At 38.0% G+C, this 17,106-nt stretch overlaps 1 protein-coding gene across 4 annotated transcripts in view; it reads right to left on the minus strand.

Moving 5' to 3' along the window:
• Positions 1 to 17,106, minus strand: part of RAMP3 (receptor activity modifying protein 3) — a 48,906-nt gene that overhangs the window by 7,717 nt on the left and 24,083 nt on the right. For 3 of the 4 annotated variants that reach the window (XM_069007911.1, XM_069007909.1, XM_069007907.1), the window contains one exon: positions 15,809 to 15,941. In XM_069007911.1, coding sequence (XP_068864012.1) covers positions 15,809 to 15,941 — 133 coding nt within the window. Of the gene's footprint in view, positions 1 to 15,808; positions 15,942 to 16,217; positions 16,310 to 17,106 lie in introns of those variants that run through there. The other variant, XM_069007910.1, reaches the window with a different exon arrangement.

Raw genomic sequence — 17,106 nt, forward strand, 5'->3', positions numbered from 1 at the left:
GGTTTATTACTCATTACTGGGTTTATTGCTCATCTATCTCAGGGTACACCATTGCCTCTCACTCAGGGCACTTCTCATTTTAAGTGGGGGCTTGAATCTCATCTGTAGTTTCCCACATCTCCAGGGAGGAATGTGGTAAATTCTTGCTCTTTCTTCCTCAATATTCCTGCATGGGAAAACTGCAGAGATGACTGGTTTACAAAAACACAAAACCCACAACCCCCTCCTCCAAATTTTCAGGAGACTAAGAAAACAAATAGATCGTTTAATTAAGAGTTTTCACAAATAAGCATTTTCTAATGCAAAATTGTAATCTGAAAGAATCCCAAACAATTCTCAAAAAGCTGAATAACATATATATGCTACTTAAGACAAACATTTGAGGGCATTTTCTGGCTGCAGCCAACAGACTCAGTGTCAGTTCCAATAGGAGAATTTTTCCACCTCTCCAGCACTCATGGACAGACCACCACAGAGACACTCAGCACATAAGCAGTCAGGAACGTTTTGCAATTGCTCAATGAGAAGGGCCAGGAATTAAAAACCAAAACACAACACTTCCACTACCCTGTTTAAAGTAAATCATCTTCATGAATATTGATATAATTAGAGAAGGGTAGTGCAAGATACATATAATACATGGTGAGTAATTTTTGTTATTTTGAGTCCACTAAGTTCTCAGAGAATACAGTGAAAATTCTCTCTAGCATAATTGAGTCTTGATGCAAACCAGGTAAAAGATATACCAGGGACACTCACTCCTGCTATGCTACAATCCCAGACAGCAATCTTGAGGCACTGTTCCAGGCCACTACAAGTCATGTGGTGTATTTTAATAAAGATGCTTTGAAACTATTTGCTTCCCCCCAGATGATTCAACCAAAAATTTCTTTATACACAGTCACATATTAAATTGAATTATCCTCATAACCTCCACCCAATCTGGAATACGAAATGCTGAAATAGTAATAATATTAACAAGAATTATCATATGATGAGAAAGGCTTTTCTTACCACATTTCCAGATGAAGTGGAGGCAGAAAGTAGCAAAAAACCTCACAAAAATAAAAAGTCTATTCTTATGTGAGATGCAGCCAGACTGTATAGAACTTCAGGGTGTAACGGCCTGGATGAACTTCAGATAGGAATCCGAACCTAAAGATTTCCTGAGGTTTCACCATCATGTTAAAATGACAGCTTTAGTTTTATAGTGAATTATGAGCCTACAAATATGGTGGAATATTTCTGAGATTTTCTCACTCAACATCTCTCCAAACAGATTTGTGTCTGTATCCCACCATTCCTTTAATCACATATCTTCTCCCAAGATGAGAGATGTGATTCTCACAGTCACATTTTTACCTCCCTCATCAGATCAGATCTAATGTTGTGCAGCTCCAATACAGAATTCAGCCTGAAGAAAATAATGTGCTACAAAAACATAAGGAAGGAAATGAATGGGGGAGTAGGGAAACTGGTTTAATGACAGCATTATAAAGTATAGTTTACTCTCATGCCACTAATAATAGACACTGTGACAGGTTTACTCCCTTGGGTTGAAAATAATAAACAGATTCTGGTATCCTTTGAGGTAATTACAGATCTCCACCCTTAGTTTCACATCAACAGCTGTCTGGAAAATGCAAAATGGTTGAATAAACCTAACTAAAAACTCAGAAATGCACGCCTATTACTAAATTGTTGTTAATTGCCTAAAGATAAAACCAGAAAATGTAAATATAAAGAGCAACTATAAACAGTTACTTTACACACCTAATATCCATCTCCAATGAGCAACAGAAACCACTATATTAAGCAAATGTAGAACAAGGAGGTAAACAAAGCCTGACATCAGGTACTACGTTATTAAGATCAAATATTTAGTAGCGCCAGAATTTTACCAAGCCAGAAACTTCAACTGGCAAGCAGGGTTTACCTTCCACCACTCCTGGCCTATATTTTAATGATTACTTAGTTGTAAACTTGGCCATTTTTGGAGAACACCTGGTAAGAGGGGAAGTAATCTCTGAAGCCATCACTACATCACATCTTCAGAAGCCAACCGCATAACTCCCTTGAATTAGACAAAAATCAGAAGAGTAAGTGAAGGCAAATCCTAATCCCACAAACACTTAAGCATACATATCCAGCTTCTTATAAGCACAGTATCTCCTAAGTAGCCGTCATTGACGATGTGTGGAAGATGTCCTTAATATCATTAATAGAATCATACATACATACATACACCTTACAGTCAAACACATCAGGCTTGTGATTCTGTCAGGGAAATGCAAGTTTTAAAACCTCTTACTTATGGATCAAGTTTCAAAGTTTTTGTCAAGTTGGTCAACTACTGAAAGCCCATCATTTCCTCAGGTTTCTCACCAAAGGAGACAGCATGTTTCTGGGGGCAAGTATTGAAACACATCACATGTTTTTGTGCACATCAACATTTGAAATTTTTACAACTAAAATTTTAAACCTTGTACTAGAACATGTGAAGGGAAGCAGAAAGCATTCCAAAATTCAGAACCAAATTGTAAGACCATCTTTTGATCTCCAGTAAACACTTCTCAGTGCTGAAAATGGCAGATGCACAATCTCTGCTATCTCATATGCTTTTTCTCTATTATAGTCAGTTATTTCCCTACTCAATTCAGATTACTTCATAATGAGAGAGCAAAGGCAATACCTGACTAAGATCTCGATTTTTTTCTTTCCCATCAGCTGTGCATCTCCCGTCAATGTCACTAAGAAAACCATAACCATTTTCTGGCGCATATTCTCCTTCAAAGGCTAAGCATGACAGAGATGAGTGCCCTGAAAAGGCAGTAACACCATTTTAAGCACATTCCTACTATTTATTGTCATGTGCGACTTCAAACCAAACTTTTGCATGCTTAGAAACTATGCTGCCTTTACAGTCAGTGGAAACACTAATCATTGTAGGGCATGATGCACAAGACAACTTCCTTTAAGCTTCCCCTGCCAAGGAGGGGAGTCCAGGACAACTAGCACCTTGGACAGATGAGTCCCACACCTGTTCTGCCTAGCAAAAAAAGCCTCACAAAAAAAAGCCAGCTAGTAGAGAATTACACTCAAATCTGCCACTGTCAGTGATGGAGAGACATGCAAGCAGTATGTTATCCTTGTATCTCTCTCAGCTCAACTCCTTCGCAAAAGCATTTCCACCTGAGTCACCATGGATCTGCATGATCCCTACTCCAGTCAGCGCAAGTACAAGTTCTCTTGGTGCATGCAGGCATTTGGGTCACCCATTGACACCAGTCACCTGTTGAGGCGGTTCTGCTTTCTCCCAAATATATCAGCCACTTTGTTTATTCACCTTGTAAAGTTTGCTACAAATAACAGCTTATTTGTCTCCACTTTTCTCAGAATGTTCCAACTCCATGACAAAACCATCATTCCACCACTGCTTCCAAAATAAAATGCTCAGCCAGCTTCAGTCCAATCATCCAACACCTGGGCAGGAGCCAAAGTCAGGACGGAAGTTGCTAGCCCAGAGCTGCTCTGAGCTCATGCTGCATCATTTCAGGGGGTTAAGGCTTTTCTTTCCGTCTAGATGAACCAAGCTGGCAGGTGAACAGAGAAAATGTGGCTCTAATTCAGACTGGTGCTCCACAGCTGGGCCTCCAGACAGCCACTCCAAACAAGCAACCATGAAGATAATCATTTTTCTGACCAACAGACAAAAACTCACAGGGAAAGAAATAACAGAAGAGCCCTTCTTCTTCATTCCAGCGTACATCTACAAACAACTGCTTCATGTTCCATTTTTATGAGGATATTAAAGAGCATTAAAGTATCACCTGCTGAGTGCAAGCTGTTACTAGATTCCACTTAGTCCAAAGTAGCACAAGCCTTTTATAATACCACAGCACTATTTCTTCAAGTGGAAAGAGGGGAGAGAAATATCTGGTAATACACAGCTGTGAAATAGAAATCATCAGTCAATCAGGCTTACACTCTGAGAAACACCCACTGTAGCATCTCCATAGATTGAAAAATAAAATAAAATAAAAAAACAGACCAACAATTAATCTGCTTCTAAGTTGAACTTTTCATCATCATTTTCGTAACCCTCCTTACATAATTTTTATGAGCATATGTAAAGAACATATATTTTTGCTGATTATTTATGGAAAATGGGTTTTGTATACACTGAAAAAATTCCTGTAATTAAAAAAGCCACTTGTTTTGGGAGGAGAGAGGCTGTTGTGTTCTGTTCCAAGCAGAGCACAAATAATGGGAGTCAAAAATCAGTTGACTAATTATGGATCTTAAGCTTCAGATTATGTTCAGCTACTGGACTAATTAAAGAAAAAAAAAATCCTTTTTGCAGTCTTGCAAAATAAATGTATTATCTGAAATTGCAATCTAGGCATGGACAGTTCACAAATAAGACCAAAACTGATGAAAAGTTAACCACAAAATCAGATGAATGGTAACAACATTAGAAATTGATTTAAAATGTAGCATAAAGACCTGTTAGGGAAGAAGCCTAACACAGAAAAATTCTGCTGATCTACTATTCAAGTGCATGGTTATGTTTTGGCGTGACTTTGACAGCACAGCATGTTCACCACTGAATGTGGGTTTTTTCCTTTCTTATGTCTTCCCCTCTTACTTGTGGTGGTAAAGACACATTCCCTCTCCTTATGTAACTTCTTCTTGTGTTCCGCGGCTTCCCAAGACTGTTCCAACATCTCATACACACTACAGAAGCAAATGGTGGACCCAAACAGCCTTACTCCTTATCCACAACTGTGTATGAAAGATTCAAGTGTTGCAACACTCCCTGGAGTTGCTTAAGGGTAAGCCATCAGCCTCCTAAGCAGGTGAAAAAAAATTATGTCAGGGGATTTTGGACAACATCCAGCCCGACTGTCTGCAGATCAGGAGCAGAGGGACCCAGCATCTTGAGACTGTCACCTGGGAAAGGTAGCTGTTTCTCAGCTCCTGGATCTGCTGAGTTTATTCAACTTCTTGGGCCCAGCTAAACTCTACCTCAGTTTGAGGAAGAACAGTGTAATATGGCACATCACCTGTGATATGTTACAAACGCTTGCCATAAGAAAGCTGTTACGGGGTCTGATAATACTTAAACACTGTGAGTAGCCAAGTGGTACGGTTCTTTTCTGAGCCTTTATCAAATTCCTCTTTGGCTGATGCAAACAATGACATATTTTCACTGTGACAGTAAAAAACCTATCTGTTTTCCTGCATAGAAATAGCCAGCAGCAGAAACAACCTTACATTTTTGCACCTATTTTTTATAAGTAGCAATACTAATAGTAATACTTTACCCCTGCACACCACAAATCAGCCTAGATATATATTAGATAAATATACTCCCCAGTAACAGGAAGCAAAAATCCATGATAGATTACAGTGCACCATGATAAATTATACATAATATAGAACCATCTTAAGATCATCTTGCTTCTTAAGCTACCTTCCTGCAGATAAAAATCAGACCCAGCACCTCAATGATAACTGCTAGTCCCACAGGCAGACATAGAACCCAATTCTAGATGCCAAAATGCTCATTTTAACATTTCTATGTTTATGTTATAATGACACCTTAATATGAAACGGTACATTTTAGCAGTCAGTGAAATGTATGAAAGACATTTGTATATCTGAGAGAAATGTAAAACATCAATTTCCTGGAAGCTGCAAAGAATTGTGCTCGCAATTGTTCATCAGTGCACTATGCCTTGACGACCTTTGATTTCCACTCCTTCTATACTCAGCTCTGACTTAGCTGCTTAAGAGTGCAGAAGACTGCACTTCTTGTCTTGGAACTACCTTCTGACACTATTCTGTAAAGATAAACAGAAATGCCAGAGTCCTGGCAATTAACCATGTAAAATATAAGTACCATTGCATAATAGACTTTTGTAATTGAAACAAGACCCTGAATACAGAACATAATAGTATTAATTCATACCTATCGTATTGTCAACAGTTAACCACATGACTAATAACACACATAGCCTGGCGCAAGAAATTCTATTTTTTTGTCTCTGCTGAGTTAATCTCCATTATTGCACATTCATGGTTGATCCATTTAGAAAACAAAATGTAGAAACTGCTTTGCAAACCAGAACAGAAGAACCAGAAAAGTCTGTATTAACTTTTCATTTTTGTAACACATTTATATTTTCATTTTCACTGCCTCTAAAAATATACTGTCCATACATATGCATAATTCATACCAGTCTATCAAGTTATACCATATTATTTTACCACCAAGCAACTTTACACAGAAATCTTGTGCATTGTTTTTTTTTAAATACAGCCTTTAATAATAAGCTCCATGAAGACTGTTTTCTATTACTGATCTTACCTCAATAAAATTCAAAAAGGTCATGAAAGTTGTTGAAAGGTATATCAGCTGACAGTCCTGAGATTTAACAGCAGACTGCTTTCTAACATCACCTCTACTAAATTGCTTACATTGTTTTTTCCAAGTGACTTAGAATTATTATATTCTTGCATCTTTAACTATTTGTTAGTTGACTTGGAAATAAAAGCACTGACATACTGATGCCACCTTGTGAGTAAAAGCTACCACCATTAGTCCAAGGCATCTACTGAAGTACACATCAATTTGACTCACATCACCCTTGCTAAAATATTGTAACTGGGGTCTTCAGGTGACCTAGACTTCATCAATGCTGAAAACTCTTCCAGGTGACCTAGACTTCATCAATGCTGAAAACTCTTCCAGAACTTTAAGAAAATATTAATATCAATGACATCTGGGCAAATGCCAGATTTCACTCCCTTTTTGAAAAAAAAATACTCAAGGTAACAAGTGTTGTAACAGGTAATGTTACAGGTGTTAAAACTTGCTGGAAAAAGCACTTGAAAAACTGAAATCTGATCTTAAAAACTGAAAGTTTTTCAGCTCTTGATAATGAAAAGGTAATTCTCTACCTACTTAGCAGAAGGCTCAGAAGATCCTTCTCTTTTTTCATACTAACAGAATTTTCCCAAAGATTTGCAAAATTATTGATAAATTGAAGAATAGAAATATTTGAGCTCTCAAAAACCTTGAAGAGAAGGATAATGGGCTGAAAAAGCACATCATTCTGGCATGATATGGTCATGATATGTTTTTTAAGGGAAGAGCCAATGTCTTCTGTGGTTTAACAAAGAAAGAAAGTTATCCCTGATGAATAACAAATTCCAGTTGTTTTTTCCCCATTCCACTGCACTGTAGCCCTGAATACATGGCTTTTGTAGACTGTGATTACAACATGTATTGTGGTATTGTAGTTCACCAAATCTGAGTTCTTGGTAGTTAGTGTATTTAATTCAGCAGCCTCCCAAAATATTGGCAAATTTCTCCTTATCCTCTACAATAAACCCATTTACTGGTTTCAAGTGAGCTCTTCAAAGCAAGGTTTTGTTTGCAAAAAGCAAGATTTTTCAGTGTCTAAAACAAAAACCCAAGAAATCTCATCAGGCGAAAAAATGATAAGGCTTTGCTAGTTTGTAGCATAGCTATGTCTCTAACATGCTGCAGAACAAATTGATGGCTTTGCATTTATAAGCAAAGTGGTCTGCAGGTCATCACAGAATGTATAAATGCCAGTGTTCTTAATACAGCAATAAAATTCAGAAGTCAGAGTACTTCACTAAAAATTCAACATTTGTGAATGCTTTTCACCACCCTTCTGCATCATGTAAGATGGCCACAGAAACACAGTTTTAGAAATGCATTGCTGTAATTCTGCACTAAAGAGAGAAAAAGTATTAGAAATGAGGATCCAAAGCCTTTCCAATACCTCACCTGGAATTATCAAATATAGACTTTATTTTCACAGCCATGTATTATATAAAATGTCTGTGTCTCTCCTTTATAATAAAAGTGAAAATTATAACTGCACTAAAGTACCATAGTTCAGCCTCTGCATCTATCAAGAGGAAAGCAGTTATAAGGGAATGAAGTATTCCTGCCTCATGTCAAATCCTGGTGTCTGAACTCAAACTAACCACTTTATTCATATTCATCAGGACATACTCTTATCTACACAATATAAACTAAAGCCAATACATTTCATATGAAAGTAATGAAGATTCACCTGAAATACAGATCCTATGAAAGATATTCTACTATAGCCCCAATAAGGGACCAACTGTGCTTTGCATTAACTTCACAGCAACTAGGATGGCTGACCCCAAAACAGCACGTGATTGTACACATCCTCAGCACAGCCCTGTACCTGGCTACTCCGTGACGCTTTATAAACTTCAGGTTTCTTTCATTCCCAATGTTTTGAATAATAGATGGCAAGCATTATTATTTCTGCAACGAAAAATTGCTATTGTCAGCCACCAGCATGATGGCAACAGAAGTGCTTGAATATGACGTTCTTTTCCATTGTTTTACTACCTCACACCTAACTGATCTATAAGCTGCTTTGCTTTGCTTTGCTTCTGAGAAGAAAGGCATGAGTCACACAAGGAAAACAGTATGTTCTTGAAGTAACTATTAACCAGCCTGGTTTTGCCACTGCTGCCATGACCTCTAGGAGTTTTTAGGTGGCTTTTTTAGGTACAAAACTACTCTAAGTTTTGATATGTAAAGAGGTGAAAGAAATACACAGGTAAAAAAGATTAAATATCAGCATAATCTTCATTTCAATGAGAGCTTAAAAAAAAAGCAGCATCTGTATCTGTATGAGAAGCTCAAAGGAAGACAATCCTACCAAAGAAGACCAAATGCTGGCATCTACCACACCAGTCCTTTTTCTATACGCCACCGAACACTAAATGGTAAATCAGCTACACTGACATGAGGGCACACAAAGTGCAGGTTTACTCAGCCTTCCTTCACAGAGACACTAAACTGACAAAGAATATTTTCTTCTATAAAATCTGGACTAACAAAACTGGGAGGACTTACAGCTGGCTAAATAAGGGATTTTGGTCCCCCTTCTCAGTTAGATTTTCAGGAGAAAAAAAGACATTACTCTTCAGACACATACAGAACTTTAGGCAACTACATTGCAGAAGATCACCCAGAGACAAGGCAATACGATGGCCTTTTGTTGTGCAAGTACATTTGTGATTTGCAGCATTTTTATCATTACTTTGGCCAAGGTAAACCATAACCAATGTACTAGTCTGTCTACAGGGATACAAATTCCAGCACAAATACAGACACCTGCCTCCTACATGACACAAGCGAGGAAGGGTGGGACTCCCTTTGATCAGTGGTGTTCTGGATCTAAAACCACATGTGCTTGTCACTCGAACATCCAGTTTCCAGCAGCCTCAGGTTGTCTTTCATGTGAGAAAATCACATGCAAAAATCCAGAATTGAAACTTTTCTGATAATATTTAAAAGAATGAACCAAAGGTGTCAGCTTTCTAATTGTGAGACCATTACTGTGGGAACATATTAGCTCACACGAATCAGTGGCTCATCTCAGCTGTAAAATAAACCCAGCGGTTTGTCTGAGATTTTCACTATTTTCACAAGGGATTTGTATTGAGATTTGATACTAGGGAATACGCTGACCCTATCTGGAAAGAAATGGAAGAGGCTGTTACCCAGGAAATGAGAAGGCTGAGGTACTCAATTTTGCTTTGGTCTTCACTGGCAAATGTTCCAGTCAGACCGCTCAACTTGCAGAAGGCAAAGCAGGAATTTGGAGAATGAAGAACTACCCACAGTAGGAGAAGATCAGGTTCAAAAACACGTAAGGAGCCTGAAGATCCACAGGACCCAATGAGAGGCATTTGCAGGTCCTGAAAGAACTGGCAGAGGAAGTGGCTAAGCCACTATTCATCACATTTGAGAAGTCACAGCAGTTCAGTGAAATTCCCATTGGAAAAGAGGAAACATAACACACCTTTTTAAAAAGGAAAATTTAAAAGGAGCAACTCTCCTCTGAAGACAGGCTGTAGAAGAGGCTTTGTGCAGACCTTGTAGCACCTTCTAGTACCTGAACAGGGTTAAAGGGAGCTGAAAGGGACAGTAGTGACAGAACAAGGGGAATGACTTTAAACTGAAAGAGAATAGGTTTGGATTAGATACTAGAAACAAATTCTTTACTGTCTAGAACAGGTTGCCTAGAAAAGCTGTGGATGCTCCATCTCTGAAAGTGTTCAAGGACAGGCTGGATGAGGCTTTGAGCAATATGGTCTAGTGGAGAATGTCCCTATCCACAGCTTGGACATCATGAATGATCTTTAAGGTCCCTCCCGACCCAAACCACTCTGCAATTCTGTGGTTTTCACAGGACATTCCTCTTCTGTATTAGTTTTGTCATTAGCAGCTGCATGAAATTGCTGATTGGTGTCTAGACCAAGCTTCCTGCAGCGGTCAGTGGGGAAGATGAAAAAACTTAGATAACCAACCAAGAAAATTACTCAGTTTGCAGGGTTCTTACATACACACTCAGCCAGCAGAGGTTCTTAGCTGCAAGCTTTAGGAGGCGAGGGCATATAATTTCATTTTGGGCTTCACATGTTTCTTCCAGAGTTTGCTTTCCCATTGATCTTAATGTGATCTGGCTTTCTTTTATGTAATATTTTACTAAGTTTCTTTGAAAACTAGGCACTTTTATGATTAGCTTAGTTGCGCCAAATTGAAACAGGCAAAACTCCCACTGACTTTAAAATTGAGCAACAGGATTACTTTTCCAGATTACATCAAATTTAGTCACACAGATTTTTTCCTTAATTCTTTTTTTCAAATCCTCAGCATCTGTACAGAACATGGGTGGACTCCCTCGTCATCTTCAAGGGGACAGAAACTGTTTAGAGAATTAATATTTCACGTAAAGTGTTGAGGGAAAACTACACTAAGGCTGTACAGAAAATAAGAATAGCTATTTACAGTGAGCACAGACCTTGGTCCATGCTCACAGCAAAGCAGAGAGTTTCAGCAGGTGCACACATACCTGCAATAAATCTCCTTCAGATGTACAGTTAAAGAAATAATTCACTTTCCTATTCTGATATGAACCGAAATTTAAAACATCAGAAAAATCAGACTTTTAACATCTTCCAGGTAGTGTAAAGCAATGTCACACAGCCACAGCCTCACAGCAAATTAGGGACTCCTAGAGCTGTAAAAACAGGTAAGAAGAAATGCAGGGATTGGAGGAAGAAGTTTGTTACAATCAGTTCTTTTTCTGAAACAGAAAATCCAGACCTAATATGTGTTACATGCACTACTTTGCTAGAACTCTCTTCCAAAACACAAATTGCTATTTCACCCTTGGACTCCAAAACCCACAGCTACTCCTTGGCTGGTAAACACAGAATGACTGGCTGGGAGTTCCCGAAGTAGCAGGTATGCAACCCCTAGACACTTGTGAGATGAGGGCTGCAACAGTAAAATTGGCTTGAAATAAGAGAATGCCTCACCTGTAACAGATGACACAATCTGTTTATAGATGTAATGGATCAATACTAATCTTTTAAACTAAGAGTTGATGCTTTCCCACAATATATTCACTCACTCTTACAGGGTTTAAAAAGTGACTACTGGGCAGATTGCGTGCCATTATTCAACAGTGCTATTATTCAACAGTGCAGACATGGCCACAGCCATCTCTATGGCCTCAAAACTACTGAAATGCTAGTAACTACACTCAGAAATATGTGGAAAATGGGGATGCAGAAGAGAGAAGACTGGTGCTTGGGAGCAGGCCAAAAGCTTAACACTGAAAATCAGCATTAGTACATTTTGGTCCCACATTTCCATAGGGCCTAGGCCTAGGAGACAGACGCAGATTTGTTTAGAGACTGTTTGTTCTAGCTAAATTGTTTCCAGGATCCAGTCAGAAGTATTTGAAAAACTCTCTCATGAGCTTAGAACAGAAAGTAATCTTATCAATTACAATAAGGAACATTTTTTCAGGTTCATGTAAGACAGCTCTGAGCACTCCCATCTTCGTCTGGCCACTTGCTTCAGAAATTAGTCATACCTGGCCTCTCAACTGTAGTCCCACACCAGGATTTATCACAGCAGAGTCAAAAACAGTCTGTCTGTTAATAATAGACTTTGGTTTGTAGCCAGTAGTTGATTTTACATATTCAGCTGTAGTTGCTAAATATTAAGAAGATAACACAGAAATATAATACATATATGTAATATATAATACAGCACTACTAACATACTTGTTACTATAAGTAGATAGAAATATTACACGTGAAAAATAAAAACCTTTCTGCAATTTCCAGTCTTCTGGCAAATGAAAAATATATTTGCTTTTGCTAATTCCCCATATAGCTTTCACCCACACTTTAGTCTCTGCTTACTCACTTGCCATGTACCATAACTTTGAGTCTTTTAAACAACCTCGTTGTATTTTCATCTTCAGAGCTCTCTCTGAATAATCTAAAGGCCTCAGCAAAACTGTGACTAGGTAAACTCCTCCTCTTCTGTCAATGAACACCTCCAGCTGTGTTTTGAAGGTTTTACTTTTCTTGTAAACTGTTTGTGGTTGGCCTTCATACCCTGATGTTCAAGCAAGAACAACTGAAACCCACCACATCTAAATGACTTAAAATATTTTAAAATCCCACTTTGATCCCTCATCATATTTAAGCTTTCAAATACCATTGAACAATTTGACCCAGAGTACTTGTATCCTAACTAATTGCAAATCCTCTGAGAAATATGCAAAAATTAATAGGGAAACTTTCTCCTAATAGTGCTTCTGTCAAACCTTACCTGAGAATTTACTGTTTATATGTGCTCATTTTGTATTTCCAGCAAGACCAATATCAGCTACAGAGGCTAAAACTCTCATATTGGTTTGCAGTATCAGCTGCCAAACACGGGAGCCTTGTCTGTTCAAAATCAGTGAAAAGGCTGCTTTTTAAAGAACACAAGTTTGTTAAGAATGTCAGAGATGTTAGAGAATTTTACAGTTTAATTAAGTTACAGCAAACTGGAGTCACTGCAAATTCTCTCACAACTGTTTGGCCAAACAGTGAAACACTACAGATAATTGCTATTTACAATCCCATAACCAAATGACAGCCATTTATACCGAAGAGCTAAAACTCCTTCATGAAACAAGGAATTTAGAAAATTAGCAGATTTCCACTAACTGTTACATTTCAATATAAGTTGCAAAGATTTCTTTCTAAGTGAAAAGTGCCATACAAAATTTACTGCATGAAGAAACAGGTTTTTTTATACAAAGCTCCCAGTTTTAACCCACTATCTGATCAGGCTGATTAATTGTTACTGCTGGAGGCTAGATATAAAATCAGCACAAACTAATACTACCATGTTTGAACATCTGAATTTTAAGTGCCCATGGCTAGATATATGAGTTTTTCATTACTTTGTCAGATTACGCCGAAGTGTTTCTGTCCCACCTTTCAGGGCTCCTCCAATGAGCTGGAGGATTAGCCTGTATGTGTCCCTGCCCACAGCAGGAGGGTTGGAGCTAGAGGATCTTTAAGGTCACTTCCAACTCAGGCCATTCTGTGATTCTGTATGCTTCTTATAGAATGCATGACATCAAATAACAATGTCTGCTCTCAAAAGAGTAAAAATCTTAAAAGTCTGCTGCTTCTTCAGTGCAATGAACCCTTATGATAAGTTTGTAATCAGATTTCTAATGCTTGATTAATCCTTGATTTAGGAAATAAATTTCAAAACAAATTCCTCCTGCTACTCTCTTCAAAAGTAGAACTTGAAACATTAAAAAAAAAGGTGTTTTTTAAAATGTGTGTTATGTAAAACTGTAAGATTTTTCTTCTATAAGAACCTTGAACTCTTCTGGTGCTGCTTTTGAAGAAAAATGAGCAAAGCCTCAGATTCACCAACTTCTTCAGAAAAATTGTCTTGTAAAGGGAATGAAAACTACACCAAAGAGTGAGCACAAGTGGAAAGGATAAAATCAAGGTAGATTCTTAACTCTAATTAAAAGTCAGGAGAACTCAGAGACTTCAGTCACCTCCTAACCTTAAAAAATTCTTGCACCGAAATATGTAAACTATTGAAGAAATTTTAGCAGAAGTCTTCCAAAAAGCTGCCTGTTTTTTCACCTGTATTAATAAAGGCACAGTCTAATATTTTGGCTCCTATAGGTACTTTTCACTGCTGCAAGTAATCCCATTAGTTGAGGTTGCTTATCAATACAAACAAGATATCAGCAAAGAACTCCTGTGATTATAATACAGTTGTAATGAAGATAAAATGGAGCAAAATTACAGTGTTTCCTTCAAAATAAATAAAACATACCTAGATGGGTTATAAAATTAAATGTATTGCTCCATAACATACAGATATTTATTAAATAAATTTAGCAGTACCAGCACTGCAAGGATTTTCTTTTTCTTTGTATACACACACTTCTCTGTCAGATTTGACTGCAATTTCTGCAAGCTGCCTTAGAAGAGCTAATCTTCTCTTGGTCTTCCCAACAGCTGGAGAGAGCTGCATGAGTGCAACTTTCACTCCAGTGCCGTAAGATTTAAGAATCTACCTTTTAACAGATTGCAAGATTTTAAAGTCATAAAGGTGTACAAATAAACATGCTAAGAAGGAATAGCATCTAAATTGTTAATACACTGTCAGATTAAAACATTATCAACAGACGGGGCATTTCAACACAGGTGTTAGTGGTAAGGGAGTCAAGGGGAACTGCTGCAACACAGCACTGCAGTCTAACATTTCATTATCTGTAGAGTCTGTCAGCGATCAGCTAGTTAAAATATTGCATAACATGACACGACACTAAACAGGAGACAAGATCAGCGATCCTGCGAGAACATATCTGGGGCTCAATGACACTGTAACAGATGTGGTGACAGCTGGCTTGGGGCTACTCTGCCTCCACAGCAGCTTCCAGAAACAGCACCAGCGTGGTTTCAAATGCAGGAAGATGTCCTGCTTCAGGCTGGCTCGTACCACACCAGCTCTAGTTCACTTGAGTCTCATTTTCTGAAGTGCTGAACACCTGCAGTTTCCTCTGATTTCAGCTGGTGTAGAGGGTACTCAGCGTTTCCGTAAACCAGGCATTATGCATGAGCAGACATGGTCTTAAGAAGCAGATGTTCCACAAAGCCAAAAATGCCACAAATTTCACAAGCCCTGTGAGTTTTATCCAGATCAGAATTTGAAGTGTGCAGCTTTATAGAGAGATGTTTAAATATCTTCAGTAACTACGGAACAGGAAAAGAGATTAGAGAATAAAAATGCCACCCTCGCTACTGTCAGTTTTGCAGTACTTTAGACATCCAAAGAGAATGGGTGGTGCTCACTCTCTCCATGCTATCTGGCAGGCAAAGAAACAAATGACAGCAGGTTCAATAGGACAAATCATTTTAAATTTGGATAGGGCAATTTCATACGAGGTGAATTTCTGAAACAGTGTCATCTTACTGAAAAAAGGAAATCAGAGGAGGGAACTGCATTGCTATCGAGAGAGATCAGCACAATTCTAAAAGCATTACTGCTTTAGTGGTTTCACACAAAAAAAATTACCTAGGGAACATTTGCCTAAAATGCACAGAAATATAGATTAAATGTAAACACAATTGTCTGAGGTAAATGCAACAGCAGCTAGTATTAATTAGCCCATTGATTAGTTTTCACTAAAGTGGACTATTTTGCACACTCTTTATGTTAAGAGCTAGGTCTCTCTGTGTGCACATGGCCTTACTGCAAGGGCTTTAGAGCTACACCTTAGCCCTCTGCAACTGGCAACAAAATACAGAAAGTTTTCTATTTTCTGGCACAAAAATATTTTATATGCATTAGGGGAGAACTATTAAAACCAAAGCTAACTCTTACATGATAAATTCTGTCAGGTTGCACCACTTTTTTGAGTCCACTTTCTTCATCATCTCTTCAAAGGATCTTCCACAGGCAGGCAACTTTTCTAACATGAGAGATTCATTGCAGAGCTCAGTCTGTTGACGTGCACCTAGGAAACATCAGAAGCACCTTTAATCACAAACACTGAAATAGAAGCACAAACACATCACTCAAATTTGTTCACGCAGTTCAGCTTGCCACTTACATTCTCATAAGCTTAGCATTTAATTTCCTAAGCAATTATAGAAAATAGATAAAATACATATTTACATAAGTATGTTAAAAACATAACTTAGTATAAAAAACTAAAGGTTACCATACATAGTACTGCCTTTTAAACCTAGCATAGAGGAACCTATCTAATCACTTTTCCAATCTTACTTACCTACTATCATAACTTATTACCGTCCATTTGCATTTTTAGTTAAAAGCTAACTGAATTCCACATTTCAGTGTAGAAAGCACTTTTCAAGCTTACACAGATGCATCCCATTCAACTAACTATATTATTGTGAAATTACTTTAACATTGGAAATATCTGTATGCCTTACCAGCTAAAGGGTGTAAATCTCCACAATCACAGCTTTTTCTTTGGTATTTATACTAAAGGAATTGTCTAGAGATCAAGTCCTACGAGGAACAGCTGAGGGACCTTGGGGGTGTTTAGTCTGGAGAAAAGGAGGCTCAGGAGAGACCTTATTGCTCTCTACAACTGCCTGAAAGGAGGGTTTAGCCAGGTGGGGTTTGACCTCTTCTCCCAACTAACAAGTGACAGAACAGCTCCAAGTTGTGCCAGTGGAGGTTTAGATTGGATATTAGGAAAAATCTCTTCACCAGAAGGGGTGGAACAGGCTACCCAGGGAGGTGGTTGAGCCACAACCCCTGGAGGTATTTAAAAGATGTGAAGATGTGGAATTTAGGGACAAGTATTAGTTGTGGACTTGGCAGTGTTGGAGTAACAGTTGAACTCAATGACCATAGAGGTCTTTTCCAAGATAAACAATTGTATAATTCTGTGAACTGCCTACAATTATCAAATGCTGAAATTACAGCATATAGCTACTTGCAAAGAAAGAGCTAACCTTGACTTGAGCAAGCCTGTAACTTTTTCAACCTATAAAGGCAACTCCATTATATATAATCAGTCAAATATTTTTTCTCATCCAGAATGTGCCTGCATGGGAGTACAAAGGTAATATTTTGTTATTTGTTATAAAATTGAAATTCTGAAAAAATTCTCTTCAGACTAATGTGCTTGATTTTGAAAAGCCTGA

Source organism: Aphelocoma coerulescens, chromosome 2, assembly GCF_041296385.1.
Source record: "Aphelocoma coerulescens isolate FSJ_1873_10779 chromosome 2, UR_Acoe_1.0, whole genome shotgun sequence".
Taxonomy (NCBI): Eukaryota; Metazoa; Chordata; class Aves; order Passeriformes; family Corvidae; genus Aphelocoma; species Aphelocoma coerulescens.